This window comes from Pagrus major, chromosome 17 (assembly GCF_040436345.1).
Source record: "Pagrus major chromosome 17, Pma_NU_1.0".
Classification (NCBI taxonomy): domain Eukaryota; kingdom Metazoa; phylum Chordata; class Actinopteri; order Spariformes; family Sparidae; genus Pagrus; species Pagrus major.
In genome coordinates, this window is record NC_133231.1 from 27,703,702 (window position 1) to 27,722,058 (window position 18,357).

The 18,357-nt window shown below is 40.8% G+C and overlaps 1 protein-coding gene across 1 annotated transcript; it reads right to left on the minus strand.

Moving 5' to 3' along the window:
* Positions 1–804: 804 nt before the first annotated feature.
* Positions 805–17,569, minus strand: LOC141012526 (neurexophilin-1). The gene is made up of 2 exons (XM_073486033.1): positions 17,258–17,569; positions 805–5,581 (listed from the first exon to the last, which is right to left on the minus strand). The coding sequence occupies exons 1-2, from the start codon at positions 17,345–17,347 to the stop codon at positions 4,793–4,795; spliced, it is 879 nt and encodes a 292-aa protein (XP_073342134.1). The 5' UTR covers positions 17,348–17,569; the 3' UTR covers positions 805–4,792.
* Positions 17,570–18,357: the final 788 nt, after the last annotated feature.

The window sequence follows — 18,357 nt, forward strand, 5'->3', positions numbered from 1 at the left end:
GTGAAAACGGCTCTTTTCTTCACATAATGCGGTAAAGAGTGGAGACTTGTGCATTCGGCGCTGAAAGCAGCCGAGACATCCAGCTGACAGATATTTGAAAGCGGCCTAATTTGGTTCGGATTCATGATGAGCTGAGAAGCATTATTAGATCATAGATGTGCAAACAGGAAAATGGGAGAATTAGACGTTCGCTGCTGTCGGCCATTATCCATTGTAGTAAGAATTGACAGCCGTACGGTGCTAACATCCATTAGAGCAATTAGCTGCACCACACAGGTGCTCTGCATTTCAGTCTGTGAGACCTTTTATTAAAAGCCTTTTTTTTGGTAAAATTCTTCATTTCTAAAACCTTCCTAAGAAAAATCTGTATTCCAGATGTACTATAAGCAGCAGGACGGAATTAAATAGAGCGTAAACTTAATTTCATGTTGCCACAATTCATTCGATTCATATGGGCTTAATAGTATTGTTCATTTTCCTGCATATTTAGGGGTGAAGTGTTCGTACCTGGTTATGTCCGGGGGGCATTAAGTCTGACTAATGAAATGACTCTATCCTCTGTGGCGTTTTAATCTATTCACTGTGAAAGTAATTGACAAGCCCACAGTATGTGCATTAGGATAGCTCCGGCACCAAAGGACAGCTGTCACTAAAGCAATTAAAATGACAAAGGTTAATTAATTCTCTCCAGTTTTTACCTGATACGAGACATTCACAATGAGTGAGTTTTCATTTCCGGAGGAGTAATAGTGTTTTGAGGAGAGTAATTTATTTGTGATTTAAAAAAGGAAAAAGAACACCAGCCATTGTCTGATAGAGCCTTTAATATGTCAATACCTCACACAAAACTGTGCCCCAGGACAGCCGCAGCCCCAGATTTGAAATGAATTCTGCAGCAGGACATGGTCTGAAATGACAACTGGTGTTTGTTTTTCAAAGTAAGACACCTATTATGTCTCCTGTAGCAGCGCAAACACAATGTGATTTGGTTATAAATGAGGCTTGCGAGGATGTTTCACACTTAAGCATTTCATTCAAACAAACGTCTGCGAGCGGATAAAGAACGAAGCGCTACATTTTTTTTTTGTTTGAGGGGGTCAAGCGGAAGAAAAGCAAGACGCAAATAATTACTATGCCAACCACCTCTGACACCACGAGAGCAGAACCCAAGAACTTTCTAATCCACCTAAATGTCAAAGCAACGTTCGCAGCCCTCCCTCCGTGTGAATCTCCACAGGCTGCCAAAAGGCCAGTGGTTAGTCATCTGTTTACTCCTGCAGCTGCTGGGTGTCATTGGGACTCTGAAGGAGAAATCCCATGATTCTCTCTGCCATTTCTGACAGCTCCCGCCCAGACCACATTAATCAGGGATTGTGGGCGAGCTAGGGGATAGACGGCAGGCATGGATGGCTCGGGCCCAGGACAACTGAACCGAGGGAGGAGATCTGGACCAGAAGATAACTTGGATGTCCAAACACTGCCGGGTTGTAATGCTGTCGGTTTCATTCATACGCACTGAGCTCGTTAAGCAGACGGCTCCTCTGAGGAGATTGCTAGTTTTTCTTGTTGCTGGGTAAAAATGGTGCTTTGAAACGAACATAATTTAAGAATGGTTAAATGAATCCAAACCTTTTCCCTCTTGTGCAAATTAGTCTCCAAGAAAGAGATTTGCTGCTAAGAATTTGGGTTATTAGATATTTGAGATTGGCTTGAATTTAATTTCTGGAAAGCTATATTTCCTACGTTTTAATTATAAAACTCTTCCGTCTACATCGCCTCTGTTTAATCATTTCATTGGGTTGAATTGAAGGTACAATCAGGGATCTGAAAGTTAACAAAGATTAGCCCTTGTGCTCGAAGCCAGAACGCGAAATTGGAACTTTCTGTTCCCAAAATGATTAACAAATGCTTTAATAAAGAGGCTAATGAAGACTAGACTTAATGACTAAGTTAATAATATTTTCCAGGTGTTAAAGTTTTTAAACCAGGAATGTTTTAAATACACAGTCCCATATTAACCATTTACATTAGTTATGAAACACAAAATGCAGATTTTTCATCTTCATTTTCCATCAAACTCCTAAAACCTGCATTAACTGATTTGTTTGACAAGCTGTCAACACAACACTGACAAAATATCGCCTCATAAATTTGACGTCCTACATGTTAGATTCTTGTTTACACTTCCAGCAGACACACACAAACGTCAGTTTTCATGTGTTTGCAACCTGGCGAATGGAAGTCGGTTATATTCACACATTTGCTCTCCACTGACTCCTGAGGGAAACATCTGGATCTGTAGCTGCTAAAGTTCACTAGCTAGTTGCTAACTGTGTCTGCCGGCTGTTTGGTAGCATGCGGTGGATTTATCAGAGTTTTTCTTTGTGCTGCTGTCGGAAATGATGCTGATGAGGGTGAATCTGAACAGTAAAGTTAAGGGCCGTAAAACTAAAAACAAAGACCTGAAAGATACTAAAACGCTCCGTAAAGCTGAGGGGGAATCTGCGGGTTCGTCTCGACAAGCAAAATATAGTCTGAATATGGTCGATATTAAACAGCACATATCATGATCCATTGCATTTCCCCTCAGATGACACCATCGAGGGAGCAGATCCATCTCTCGTCAGCTCTCACACCAAACACTTTTGTGCCAGACTGTTTACACTTGTAAGATTATGTGCATAATGAGGCTGCATTGTCTCGGCAAAGTGCTGCTTTAATTCTTTGAAGCCAAACAAACTGTCCCTGGCACATTTGGGTAGGGGTGGAGAGATATCAAAGTCACTTTATTGAGATGAAAGAACTGGCCCAAACAGCAATCTGAGACATTAGTCATTCCTTCTTCTCGTTGACAGAAACACGCTCTCAATTTACGAGTCAGGTGCTTCCAGTGATTTCTGCCAGCCTTGTTCCTCCACATCATAAATTCCTCTTTATGCTCACTCATCCCACAGGCAGACCTATTCTTTGGCCTGCCTTGTCACAAAATACACCCCGTGTTGGCATATTGGATGTCGTCCAGGCTGCCATTAGCAGTTACTGTGTTGCGTATACCATATCGTACACTGTGAAAGAGCACTGAATTTAAATAGACAGCAGTGATTGCGCCCCTAGGTGCACATTTGTGTTTTTTTTACAGGTTTTCTATCGGCACTTTAATTCATTCTTTCTATGGTGTTGACTCTGCAGAGCTTCCACTTACTCTGTGTTCATTTCCTCTAAATGCTTCACGTGGAGCCACTGGCTCCCAATTTATGTAATGAAGGTTTAATAGCCAATTGGAACATCCAATATCATTAACAGCCAGTGTTAGTCTCATCCAGATTTTTCCTTTCCTTCTTTTTTTTTTTTTTTTTTTTTGATAAGCAGAGGTGCAAACGTTCGATAGGTGAATGTGTGATTAGCACCTGCTGTTTAATGTATGTCCCGTCTCCTCCGGAGCAAGAAACCATATTTTAGCATATCTCACCTTTTAAAAGTGTTTGTTCTGTTTCAGCTTTTGTTAAATGAACTTCAGGAGATCATCCTCTGCATCACTTCCACGCCTTCATCTCCTGCTTGTTCTCATATCTACTTTTTAAAAAAACAACTCTTCTGACCCTGTTTTTTTTGTCATTATTAGCACTTTACTATATAAATGATTATTTCCGTGTGTGCAGGTGGTTATTTTTGGATACTGCGGGGGCACTGTGTGTGGCTCTGACACTTCTTACTACAGGGCTGCTCGTCACGTCAGCGATGCAGGAGTTGAAATATATCACACTAGACTTGTTGTAAAGTCATAAAAGTGAGAGCAACGTCTAAATGTCTGAAATGGAAATTCAGGACTGAGGAAACAGCAGAATTAGAGCACAGTTATGTTTGATTTTTTTTAAGGAGCAGTGCAGAAAATGATCCTCTGTATCGCTGTCATCTTGTGTGTCTTCTGCAACTTTTATTTATTTATTGCGACATTTACTGGCTCGTGTTTGATCTGATGGGAGCCCACCATCGGTTGAAGTTTACCGTGCTCTGCTCATGGCCTTAAAAATTGCTAACACATAACACAGAATTGAAATAGAAACACTTTTTTTTTTCTTTTTTTCCTCCCGTGACTTGATGAAGATTATTTCTGACAGCCGCAATAACATGAAAATATAGATGGACGTTATTCAGTTGTTTACCACATTCGGTTCATGCATGGACATGGACGAGATTCCAACAACAATATCAGAGAGGTATATTCTCTCGAACAATCACACTGCAGAAAACAACACCACTCAAAATATGTTTGCTTTTTCCATTATGCCCTCTAATGCATACTGACAGATTCGTCTTATTTGCATTGACATTTACGTGTTTGCGATGATTACCAGAGACTGATTGGAAAAGACAGAAAGCATGATTGAGACGGAAATACACTATCAACATAAACAACTAAATTAGCCGGAGAAAACATTAATAAAATTGTTTTCTGGTCTTTGTTCGGAATCCGCAATATTTACATAAATACAATCAGCATATTTTTACGGTTGGCTTGAGAATTTCCTTTCGATGTAAGCAGCTATGCATATAATATGAGTATTGCAAGCCTATAAATGCTTCCCTAAATGCTCCCATAATGACCTCGGGGTAGGTCTGTTCATTGGAGCAATATCAGTCTCGCGACAAGTGTAAGTTAGCTGTATTAATGCCTGTCAACATCTCAAGTTTCAAGTGTCTCGACTCCATTTTCATTCAAATAATCTGGCTCAGGACCCGAAGCTCGTCTCTGTGTCTTTTTTTTTTTTCGCCCCCTCATCTGGCCATGTGATCACCCGGTGGGGAGGTAGGGGGTGTCACTGTGGTAGTTGTAATCTGGACACACCTTCTGCACCAGCTTGTAGTCGGTGCTGTAGAAGGTGATGAAGATGCAGATGACTTTGAAGGGCTTGGAGCACAGCCAGGACACGTGGCTCTGGGTCTGCTCCTGTGGGCAGCTCTGCGACGGGTCGTGGGCACACAGTGAGTTCCTGGTGCCCTTCTCCACCTTCTCGTACTCCACCCTGCAGTTGAATAGCTTGGTGTCCTTGGTCTCCAGAGCCGTCTGCTGTTGCTGGTGGTGATGGTGGTGGTACTGCTGGTGCGGCTGGTGGACCTGGAACTCCACAGCTTTAGTCGGTGGAACGAGTCCCACGGACACGTTGCCCTGACCGGTGGAGTTGTGGCGGAAGTAGACGCTGAATGTCCCGTTGCCGTGGTCCACGATTTTACCAGTGATGAGAAGGTTGAGCTTCACCGTTTTGATGTTGGAATGGAAGTCGCCCCAACCGAACATCTTCTTGAACTTGCCGGTCTTGACGATGGGCCTCCGTTTTGTTCTGGATCGAGCTTCGCGGAGGTTTGAAGCGTTGTAAAGCCAGTTCCACTGCCCCTGTTTAGAGTACGAGTCTGCGTCGTCATAGTTCAGATCCAGAGAGGTGAAGTTCTCTTTGTCATAGAGGGTCTGGGACAGCAGGCGGCTGATGGAGAGGGCCCTGCTGTTTTCAGTCCAGTAGGTCTTCACTTTGGGCTTCGAGCTCTCTCTCAAGTTCCCTGAAGACGGTGAGTCAGCGCAGGAAACCTGGAAGAACAAACGAACAAACAAGAAAATCACCAATACTGAAACATTTGAAGCATCCAGAGAGCTCAAACCTTTCACTAAGATTTATCTAAATTTAAATTCTCTCTAAAAATGTTAGAATCATTTTTATCTGCTTCTGCTTTTAACTTCTTTGGAAAATACATGCGCTGACAGACGTGGCATACAAAAATCCTGTCAGGGGATATTAGATCATCGTGTAAAGATGAATGAGTAAGACTTCAGCTGAGTCAAACCACTGAATTAATGCGTCCTCCCAGGGAAACTACATTCAAGCAAATGCCCTAATACAACATCTGTTCATGTTCAAGTGACAAAGCGGCTGTATGAATTTTGACTTGTGTCTGTCAAACAGGAAATAGTCTGATGTTATTAAGCAGGTCTCCTAACCTGAGTGAAGTCGTAGTTTTAACTCAAACTGCAGCAGTGTTTTCCAACCAAACCAAGTCAGTTTTGTGCCTAAACTGGGGAAAGACTGATTATTGTCCTGGCTGTTTATCAGGGCAGATATTCAGCATTTTTCCAATGGTCCGTATGGCCGTTTTTGGGTTCAACTGCTGATAAAATAAATTAAATTAAAAGTGCAATACTTTGGCTCTGATGCAACATCCATTCTCTGTCTGTAGTTGCCGCTCTGCGGTATAACTCACTGTCCACAAGACTTTCTGATTGGTTACACGTTACAAGTAACAGCCAATCAACACTGAATAATCTGAATGTGCAAAGTAACCAGTGGTCTCACTAATAATCAGTATCTGTATCCGCCCTGAAAACAACATAACCAAATCTTAACCATAGCATCACCAGATTATGAGTGGCACAGCGGAGGGTGAAATGCCATTACATTTAGTGTGTTTTGTGTTTTTATAACCAATTTCATGTGCCTCATTTGGTGAAAATAATTTTAAAGTTGTAGAAATAATGATGAAAAAACATTCAAACTTCTAAATGTTGGAAAAGCTTTTTAGACAGAAATTGAAGGATCTTCTATCAAAAGCATTTTCTGTAATTATAACAAATTTATAATCTCTCAACAAAATGAATGAATCCTTCACTAAATAAGAAGATTGTGCAGCCTTGGTGGAGCAGAACAGCATCGCATGGAATTACATTGAATTTCACAATGTACATATTACAGACCATTGGCCAATATTGGTCCACATTTAGCGAGCCAGAAAGTAAATGTGTGGCTATCAGATGGTGGATGGTGGTGAAGCTTTCATGCTTTGTTTTAGAGACGTGTCTTGTTGCAATCAGCACCAATTATGGTACAATGTTCTGTTTGGATTTTGTTTATTTCCTGGAACCGCAATCTTTCTCGAACCTTAACTTTACTGTGGACGCCACACAAAGATATCTAAGAAACTAGAGAATTAAAAAAAATGCTTTCATCGAAGATAACGCAGGTTTTTGCAGAATTTGCTCAACATTCTGCCTGGCATTAGCCTTTTGGTAGCTTCGTAGTTGAAATCTGTTGACACGCTTGTGGGATACCCTGCTGATTAACAAACAGGACCTAAACCAATCACCTCTTCAGCAGTAAGAAAACACCAACATGTACAGAAGCATATCAGCACCTAACAAACGGTGTTAACACTGTAACCGACTGTTACAGTGCGTGAAGCGTGTCGTGCGTGGCGTCCTAATCAAGATTAAGGATATTCCAGCCACACATCGAGATGAATGAAGCGCTTCTGTGGTGCAGACGTGATGCAACAGCAGACTATTACCTGCTGAATGTGGCCTGAATGGATGATTGATGATTCATTCAGTGTCCCTCCTCTAACAATCACACAGATGAGAGAGCGAAGATTCCCCGTGCACCCCACAGAGACCCCTGACAGTGATGTCCAAACCCCGGCTGAGGAACGTGACAGCAGATCTATCTGGTCGAAGCGTTTACATTTTGTACCTTCACCCCTCGATCGATACTCTGAAAATAAGGTCCTCTCTCATTCAGAAAAGTTCACTGAATGACATTGTCGTACTGTAGGCCAGAGTGTGTGTGTGTGTGTGTGTGTGTGTGGAGCTCTCACTGAGTAAACTGTTGCAGGAGTTGTGATCTTTCTCTGAAGCACGCGTTCATTTTATGAACTTGGCTTCAGAGCGGAGGAGTTTGAAAAGATGGCCTCCAGTTGTTTTTGAAGAGGCCTCGATGATGAACGACCTGATGCGGATGAACCGTTAGTGGCAGTGCGGAGACTTTGGCTTAGAAGCTGTTATATCTCTCTCCCTCTCTGGGTAGAGGAGCGCAGCCTGAGCGTTTAATGCAACATGATACGCAGAGTCAAATCAAAGCCTTTGAAACGCAGTAAACGTTTGGACATCGCCAAATCTTTGCAGACGAGAAGAAAAAAGGAAGCTGCAGGACCTTCGGAGCAGGACGTTTGTAGTGACGAGCTGAAGAGAAATATGAATTTCAGCAGTTTCCGTGCGCAGTGGGGCAGTTAAACTGTATTAATGAACACCTCCTTTTGTCTTCCATTGCTGGAAACAAAAGTCTGTCATGTTGCCTCACTGGTGATGTATTGTAAAAAGATAAAGTGAGTGTGAGGAAGAGGGAGACTTCCTGTTCAGGATTTATTAGCACCATTATAGTCAAACATAAAGCTCCTTAGGATGTAAAAGTAGCAGTGAAACAGTATCTTATAGACCGCCAGCCAAGCAGCCATAAAGTTGATTATGGCATTTAGTTCAGTCTTTAAACTTGCCATAGACAACTTTTTTGCTTTAACTTATCATTCTGAAGTAAATACAGATTAAACAGTATACAGCTGTAAAGATATGACACCATCCACATAAAGATTGGCTCCCTATAAACCTCCATTTCATTATGCTGTTCAGTCTGCCACCGGGCTGGATTTCTCTCTGAAATACAAAGGTCGAATCAGGCGCTCGAGGCATTGTTTTCCCCGGTCGCTATCCCCAGGTAACGCTGTAACAACTGGAATAACTGTGGAAACTCCACACTGCAAAAGGAGACGAACCCAGCTGATGGAGGAGTTCAAGAAGCCGTCTGTCATCACGAAAAAAAGGGTTGTATCTTTAATTTCTCTCATAATTTCTTTTTTAAATTCAACAGCATCATAATGTCGCCCTCGCAGTAGCTGTTCATTAATTTGCGGCTATACACAGTTAAAAAAACAACAGCCATAATTCACGTAGGATACAAACTGCTGTAGCCAGTGCAGAGCCGGCTGCATGGTGACACCACAACGATCAGTATTTAATGTTTTATTAGGCCATAACTAATCAAAACTCTGGTTTAGTCTAATTTTTGGGACAATTAGGAAAGGATTCAGGATTTGGGATAAGTACTCAAATTTTCACCCTAGAGTTTCCTCTTACCACTGTGTCTTGAGACGGTACAAAACCAGCGATATGTGTACTAGAAGTAACGAAACCTGCCTACTCATTAATACAACTGATTTTATTTATTTGTTTTGCTTCGGACAATAGGCAGGCTGTTAGTAACCGACAGTAACCGTGCGTTCATGTGATGTTGTAACTACCGGAAAAACATTTTTCCAACTGGGAAAATTCACGTGAGGACCCTCTTAAGTCGGAACAACAACTCTGAAAGCCAGAGAAAACTTTGGGACTAAAAAGGAAACTAGAAAAGAAATATCAATAAGATGACTTTTATTTAATATTAATGACGGTATGAGGCTCCACTCAAGACCAGAGTGATGTTGTGTTGGACTCGTAAAGTGGCTACAGACTAGAAAATCATAATAAAAAAACATTAAAAATGTTAATCCCCTTTTTTATTAAATGTATCTGTAATCTAACTACATATTTTTTCTGTAACTTTACCTGAATAGTTACCTTGTTTTCTGTATCCTAATTACATAATCCTGTTACCTGCTCCCTGAGCCTGGTGCTACACTGTAACTACAATCACCACTCATACGTGTGTTGAAAACTTGAATGTTGAAGTAAACATGTCTGTAACGCTGTGATCCCTGAACCTCTCACTGAAGTTACACAGTGCAGAAACAAGTGATGGAGACATCATCCACCCTGTTACAAGACTCTGAACCATCAAGATGATTTTGAAGCTGTTATTATGAGGTAAAAATTGACATAACATTCCTTTAACGTGAACTTTTGAACTTGTGTCGGATATAAACGTGCAGGATTTGGTTAAATGGATTTGTACCTTTTGATCCCTTTCCAGTTTAAACGTGTTTCAATTTCATACGTTCAGAATAATCATAAGTAAATAAATTGTCTTCAGAGTGACCGTTGACCTGCAGTATAAACTGTGAGCTCCATTCATTTTTAATGACTGTTTCTATTCTGAGTTGTGAAAAAAAGGCTTTAGTCTCTAATGATCAAATGAAATCTCATTCTCGTAGCGCAGTAATTACTGATGCTTCTCAGTAACTGGGTTTCAGTCTCAATGGAGTCACGAAACCAGATCAAGGGATATCAGGAAACTGCTCTGAGCTGGTTTAAGTGACTGTCAGGCTAATTAGTGACGGTGTGTGTGTGTGTGTGTGTGTGTGTGTGTGTGTTGATACAACGTTTTAAAGTGAAAATGGAAAGAATATCTTCTAAACAAAAGCAGATCTAAGCAGGTTTAGGACTCAGATGGTTCAAGGTTTGCCAGGAATTTAGATTACCTACGTCAGTGTGTTTTGAAAGGCACCGTAATTTTCTGCAGCTTCATGTTATGAATAATTTTGTACGAGGAGGTGTCGCTGGAATCAATTTTTTTTTTCTTAACTTTTTCCTTCCAAGATTATCAAAATTACACAGCACATCTAAAGTGCGTGCCCAGTCACCATCAGACCTTAAGTCCTTGTTGTGGAGACTCGCTCTGTTGTCAGCGGCGTTTTGTATGGTCCCCAAACTGTGACATGCAATTAGCTTTCATCTAAAGCACCTGACAGTCTCCGGATTAGAGCACTCAGAGGCACATTCACAGAGACCCCACTTCACGGATTAGAGCCCAACCTGTAATCCAGCCCGGGGAGATTAGGCAGATCAGAGGCAGTCCTGACTAAAGCAACGTTTATATCCAGAACACCCCGACTGACTGCACCAACACTCGGAGGGCCAAGATTTACCTCTCGCCAGCTTCAAAAACATGCAAGCGAGGCACAAAGGGAGTGTGTGTGTGAGTGTGTGTGTGATGGATACATGAATGTGTCTGAAAGAGATACTGCAGAGAGAAAAGAGGGACGGTGCTGCTGGAGAAAGGACAGGAGAATAACAAACATGGCAGCTAAAGGTCAACAGTCACACTTCGATAACTTTGGGTTTAACAGATATTGGTTTGTCAGTATTGGGTTTTATTAAATACCAAATAAAGGACGAACTTTATCATCCTTTGCCCAAAGTGTGATTTGCTTTGCACTTAATTGGATTTATTTAATTGTGATGTACGGGTCTTAAAAAGTATTAAAAGTTGATAAATCAATGTGGTGGAAATTAAGGCCCTTAAAAAGTACTAAAAAGTCTTAAATGCCATTTTCCATTTTATTACATTTTATAGCTTGTTTCAAATATGTATATTTATGCAAATAGGTAAAGTTTGCCTGAATTGAATCATTGCGTGATCATGAGTTGTTACCAGACATTTCCCCTCTTAACTCCTCATATGGTTTAATTCAAATAGATATCTGAGGCTCTTAGAGGTAAAACTAAGGTTAGACTAAAGTTCCAGAAACAAATTTGTGTAGCAGAACTTTTTTCCTTATTTTCTTCCCCATTAATAATCTCCGCACCCCTCAGATTTATCTCGTGAACCTTTGTCGGGGCCCGACCCCGAGGTTAGGAACCACTGGATGACGTTCCTACATGGCAAGTTTAATATATTTCATTTTAAGTTGTGTCAATTGTTTTGTTTATTGGTCAAATTCTGGTGTCTAATGGTTTCTTTCTAATAAACGTTGCATTAAGTTAGCCACTCAGTTCATTCTCCTGTGCTTTGTTCCCACCCTGCCTATTTGAATTATATTTAATTAATTGTATTGATAAGGAGTTATCACAAACTAAGACTGTTTAGTTGTACTGTCTTACAATCAATATATAGTAAATGTAAGTTAAAGTGTGTCGCTGATGTAACCGGTTAGAACCGGAAGTGGCGATGAGGTCTTAAAATGTATGAAAAGGGTCTTAAAAAAGGTCTTTAAGGTATTAAATTTAACTTCAGGAATCCTGCATTTACCCTGATTTTATAAATTCATTTTGTTTTCAGTGGGTTATTTGTTGTCCATCATTTTTTGTTAGTGACTCTGCCTTTCTGTGAGGTTTGTCACAGGTTAGGTTTGTGTCCGTCTAAACTTCCCGGCTTATTAAAGTGACCATAAAAGATAAAACTTTACAGTATTTCACAAGAAAAAAGCAACAAAAAAAGAAGTATACTGTAAATGTATGTATTTTTTTCTGTCTCATCTCATGTATGTCTCCAGTGCTGCCTTAAAGGACCGTACTAGTGATTTTACATGTTTAAGCTCATTTACTACAAAGAATGTAAAATCTGTGAGGTGCAATCTAAAATGTATTCAAACAGCAATGTTTTGATCTGGAGATCTTTGTCAGGTATTGTAGCTGAAATAATCAATTCATTGAAAATTACTTGTTCTAATATTTTTTTGAGCAAAAAAAGGTGCTTTTCTTTGTCCTGTGGGATAATAGCTTAAATATCTTTGGCTTTTGGACCGTTGGTCAGACAAAACAAGTAATTTAAAGATGCCAATTTAAGCTTCAGGAAATTATAAAGACCTTTATTCACTATTTTCTGCCTTGTTACAGTCCAGACAGTTGATCTATTATTTGAGAAAATAATCTTCAGAGTAATCTATAATTTAAAAAAATGTTATTTGGTTGGGTACAGCCCTAGACAGACATAAACACACCCATTACTGAGGTGGTTGTGATCGGCATAGTTAACAGTTAGTCTTCCCTCAGAGTGGATGAGAGCGCTGCTGAACACTGTCTGAGGCTCCACAAGGCGACATGATGTTTGGAAATATTTACAATAAAAACATAGAAAATATATTAAAAAAACAAAATTAATCATAAATTAACTGTTTATTTCCTAAAATGTAGAAAAAACTAACATGAATCTACTAAATCACAAAAATTCTTTAACTTTAACCACGAACAAAACAAAAATATTTACATAATTGATTTATTTTCTGTATTTTCCTTAATGTCAGTGTCAACAAATCCCATGAGGAGATCAAACCAACGAAGAGTTTATTCTGCTAACTATCGTCGATGTATCCAAGCCTGCTCCACGGAGCTCTGTTGTTGTTTCCACACACATCTTAGTTTCCTGCTGCTGTAAATACTCACGAGAGCATCAAATGTGTTTTAGTCTGCCACCAGAAATAGTCCCATCAAATGCATTTTTTTACTCCTGTTTGAGTGACATTTACTGAAAACCACAGCACCCAGCTCTTGTAGGAAATTACTGAGTGCTTTCTTAAATGAAAGTATATGAGTGACCCACTTTTAAAGATTCAGCACGAACCATTTGGCTCGAGGGCTGAGGGCCACAGACACAGTAGGGAAGTCAGAAATGGCAGCGAGACGAACGCGTTGGTTTTCGTCTTTTCGAAGGATTTGTAGACAATAACAAAAATGTATAATTCCATCACTCTTATCCTTTAAATGTGCTTGAGCAAGGTGCTTTGAAGGAAACTGATTATCTGAAAATCTAAAATTGTATAGCTTGAAATAAAAAATGTAAAGTTTACACGATATGTGCAGAAGTTAAAGCTGGAATGGGCTCAAATGTGCAAAGACACTGGTGTAGTTTTTTTTAAAGACGTGCTGATCTTGATGTGATTTTGTTCGTTGGGGTTTCAGGAGTAAATCTCTTGTGTTCGGTCGACATATAAAAGGCAGTGAAAACATTTTTTTTCTCAATCAGCTTCATACTATAAGCAACGGACACACTACTGTCTTCCAGTTTGGGTTATTTCACATGAGAGATTATTTGTATTTTTTGAGCTCGGGTGGGGCTCAGTTGGAAAACGGTGACGTATTTCTGTGCACCAATCAGAATTCAGCACCGTTTGAATAAATCACACCCGATCAAACCTCACCCACACTGTCCTGATGGAGCAGATTGAGTAGAGCTTTGAGTTAAAACAGCAGCTGAGGATCTTTTGTCTGAACATAAACTTTGATTATTGCACATTATATTTATAATATTTTGAGAAATACGATTTTTGAAACCCTATTTTCAGCGGCTTTAACGATAAAACATAAAGTAAAAGATCAGTTCAGTGTACCCTGTCCATACAGACTAAGGAGAGGTACAAATCAAAGCAGCAGAAGCGGAGATATACAGATTTTTTTGTCCGTGGTATCAGTCTAGCTCCTACATTTCAATGAAAAATAGTCATTCCTGCACACATTTTTTACCTGCATTGATTTATTTTTAAAAAGGTCGACGTTTCAGTCACCAAGACTGAGTGTCTTGTGCAGGATGTGTGCAGGAATGGCTATTTTTCTTTGGAATTAGGTTTTATGGGGTGGTGTTGGACTCATTTCGCTCCTACATTTCCCATAATTCAAAATAAGCTTAATCTTTAGACTCTCCCTGCTGGAAAGAAAGTCTTTCAGTCACCATTTGTACAGTTTGTAACGCAGGTGGTGTGCCCTTTTTATCCAAGAAAATACACAACCTTACAGAAAATCTTGTCAGTCTTGTACAAATATAATAAAAAATGTAATTTGTAATATATATTGAATATTGTGTTTTCATTCAAAGATATTCAAACGTATCTCCTGATCATATTTAGAGGCTTTCTTTTCATGTCTCAGAGTTTTTGCAACTTTTTCGACCGGCAGTTTGTTGTGCCGGCGTCTCCCGCCCACCAAACCCCATTTAACTGTGTGTTAATCTTATTCCCAGGTTGGATGCATGAGGCAGAATTCCTCTACAAGATAACACAAACAGCATCGGTATGCAGAAAGTCCTTTAGGAAACGACTCTCAGATTGCCAGATGCAGCACATAGGCAGGCTGTTGGACAAACCTAAATGCTATCTACTCTTGGCGAGGCTGTGATAAGGCGCAGGCGTCCGCTCTTTGAAACAGGAAGATAAACAACCTCGGCTTCCCTCGGGAGCTCGCAGGATATTCTATGGGCTGGACCCCCAACAAATTCCACCTTTAATAGAACCACCGGAGGAGCCAGATGACTCGGCGGTGGGCTGTACACAAAACCTTGCGAGAAAGAATGAAAGTGTGTGTCACTTTTCATTTACCTGAATGCTGCGGCTGCTGTGTGGGGAGGATTTGTGAGTGCGACAGTTCTAGTTTAACGGAGTCCGAACGAAGAGGCACCGGGCTGATAGCAGATTTCAGCTGCCACTTTGCAATCTTGATTGGATGCTGCATGTTCAGAGTTCAGCTGCAAACATTCAGACATTAATAGAGGTGTTGGCCTTTAATGTTTTTTTGTTGCATAAAGACCAAACTGCAGAAGTTTCTGCGGATTTATTTACTTTTTCAAATGTAAGGTATTAAAGTGATGCTCTTATCCACAGAGGCTTAAAGCGGGAGGAGCTATTAGGGGTTAGAGTTTGGCTCAAGGACATGTGGCTGCTGTGGGATCAAACCTGTGTGACCTTTCGGGTATGAGATCCAAAGTCTGGCTCCACCACTCCCAGCAGAAGCTTATTTTTAATCTAATTTATGACTTTCAGATGCCATGAATCACTCCCAACAAGAAGGGGAAAAACGAAATATCTTGGCGTATTGAACATCCGCTCTGCTTCTCTGCGTTTGATAGAGATGTTCCTCTAGACAGGAAGCTTGTTTGAGAGTCTTTAGTGTGTTGATGCTGTCCTTTAAGAGTATTTTCTAACTGAGCACTTGGGATATGATAGTCGTCATAGTCATTTACACTGAATTTAAGTTGTCTTGCCTTGTGAGGTCCCCCCGTCGTTGAGCTGATGGATCAACTAAGGGCATTTGACGCCCACTAAGAGTTTAGGTCTATATTCTCCCAGTGATATCAAAGTGTTACCTGAGGGGGGTCAGAGATGATGACAAATCACAAAGTGTGTCAAGACATCACAGGCAGCTGTGGATGGAGCCGAGTCCTATCACTGCAGCACCGCTTTGAGAGGCCAGGGCACAATTATTACCATGACTTCTGAGGAGGATAAATACTGTACGCGGACGGACTGCGGGATATTAGAGCGGGGCAGTTTGAAGACGAGGAACGAGGAGGAGATGGGGGGGGGGGGAAGAAGGCAAAAAAAAAAACCTAGCCACCAGTTTTTCAACTTACCCAGAGGAAAAATGCATAATCATATTATTTCACACACGACTTGGTTCAAAGGCGGCCAAAATAAGTTTGTGAGGTTCCCATGGGTCTGTCAATCTGTTGAAGGAGCTGCAGGCGAAGGCTTAGGATGCACCGAGTACGAAACAATTATGATCATCCCATTAAAGCATAGCGAAGCAATTTGGCAGCCCAGTCTGGAAAAAAAAAACACTCCCATCAAGTGATGCTGTGAGATCAGCTCGCACAACCATGATGCTATTGTACATTAAAGTCACATATTTAATTATTAATGTTTGTCTTTATATTGTGACAATAAGGGAATCCATGTTAGTTAATGTTATTGCTTCTGAAAGCTAAGAATCCTTGTGTTCCTTCGAAGCAGTAAGGCTTCGTAAAGTAAAAAAAAAAAGAAGGGGAGGGGGGTGAAATGATTAGTGCGCTTAGTCAGCTGTGAAATTGAGTTTATGGTTTTCAAGACGGTGAATTCAATTCGATAATGGGTATTAAGTTGTAGAGAATAATTAATAGTAATTGACTTCTTTCCATCACTATGCAAATTAAACACAGATAACACCACGGGAGCTTTTTAAGGCCAGTCAAGTTTGTGGGGATTAAGTTTATGGAATTTTTGTTGGAGAGAGGAGTGGCTCCTGTTCTGCTTTGATTGCTTTGTTGACAGATTTATCAGTGGGTGAGGGGTTACTGTCTCTGCGAGGATTAAAGGAATTGGGTTGTCACAAACTGTCAAGGCATTGAGTTAGGAGCATTCTGGTATGTTTGTCATAATGGGCTCAGGCTGTTCTCCGCCGCACTGTCAAATACATTCTTATTGAGCTGCATCTGTAAATGGGAGAGAGGAGGGGAAAATGCAAAATGTGGATTGAATGGATAGTGCTGAGGGAGAAATATCCAGCGGGACCGAGTCTGGGTGGATTTGTCAAGATGCAGATTTGGATTTGGGAAGCTTGTTGTTCACACTGACATTTTGTTAATTCGTGGAGATATTAATGAGTCGATTCATGGAGCGGTTACAAATCTGGTTTGTGATGGTGAGATTTATCATAATAGGACTCAAATTTAAGGAAAACATCCCTTTAACTCCACTATAACACATTTAAAATGAGTCTGCAAAAGAAGAAATCAACAAGATGATTTCCTTTTCTCTAATTGTCACATTATCAGACTGCGACCAAAATAATCTTGCAGTAATAAAGTCTCACAATAATCAGGCTCATTTTCAAATTCTGAGCTTGTCCTTGCACTACCTGAAACTCACTCATCAAATCATTCTGTTTGCAAACACTCCTCGATGTTCCTGCCAGCAGACGAGCACAAACATAAATCACAGAAATTGCAGGAAAAATTAATAAAAGGTGAAATGACATTTAACTCACCAGAGAGATGACTGACAGCAGCAGCAGCAGCAGAGCGGCGGCCCACAGACATGTGGTCTTCATGCCTCGTTGTGGAGCGTCTCCCCTCATGTCAAACTGTCCTTGATCTTCTCAGCCACAAAAAGAAACCTCCTTCTGACTGAGCCGGTATCAGCTGCCGAACTTGAGGAGAAATAAGGAGTGAGGAAGGCGGTCCTGAGGCGGGAGAGCAGAGATGAATCTTCTTCAGGCTCATTCAGGAGGGTCAGGTGTCTGCTGTTAAAACGTGTTTACGGAGAGGGGGGGGTGGGGTTTGATTTTTGATGCAAGGACTGGAGGAGACGCGAGGTGTTTGTACATCTGAGTGTCAGTGTGGAGGGATGTTTTATATAGCGCGCTCTGAGGTTCAGAGAGAGAGAGAGAGAGAGAGGGAGGGAGAGAGAGTGGGGGGAGGGATGGAGAGACAAATTGAGTGAGTGTGGAAGGGGGAGGGAGACGGGGGGAGCAGAGGAGGAGGTTCACATTATAGACTTTTGAGAAGGAACTTTTCTTTTAACGTCGTCTGGGGCTGACATCTAGTGGACGCTTTTGTCCTCTACACCAGCTGCTGGAGCACCTGAAGCTGCACCCGACGGTCGCAGATTATTCTGTAGAAAAACAAAGTGTTTACTCCGTTTGAAGTCTGTGTGTAGTTTATGTTGTATGCTGACCCCAATTCAAAGTAAACCCGAGGAAGTAGGTGTGGAGGATTTAGGGGGATCTATTGGCATGAATGTAATTAAATGTTCATAGTTAAGTTTAATAACCTTCTAATCACCTGAAAATAAAAATGATGTTTTTGATACCTGAAAAATGGGTCTTTTATACACAGTAGTCCAGAGCACACAGACCCAACTCTGGCTAAAGAGAAGGCCTTCTTGCGTTTTTTACATTTTTAGCGGCCATTTTTTGGGAGGGTGAGGCGAGGGATATTCGGTTGGTTGCAATACCGCTAGATGCCACTCAATCAGACACACTGGACCTTTAAGTGTTGAATGCCAAATAAAGCTAATATATTTGAGTCAAAAGTCAAAATACAATTCAACACCTGTTTGAGTGTGTTTTACACACACACACACACA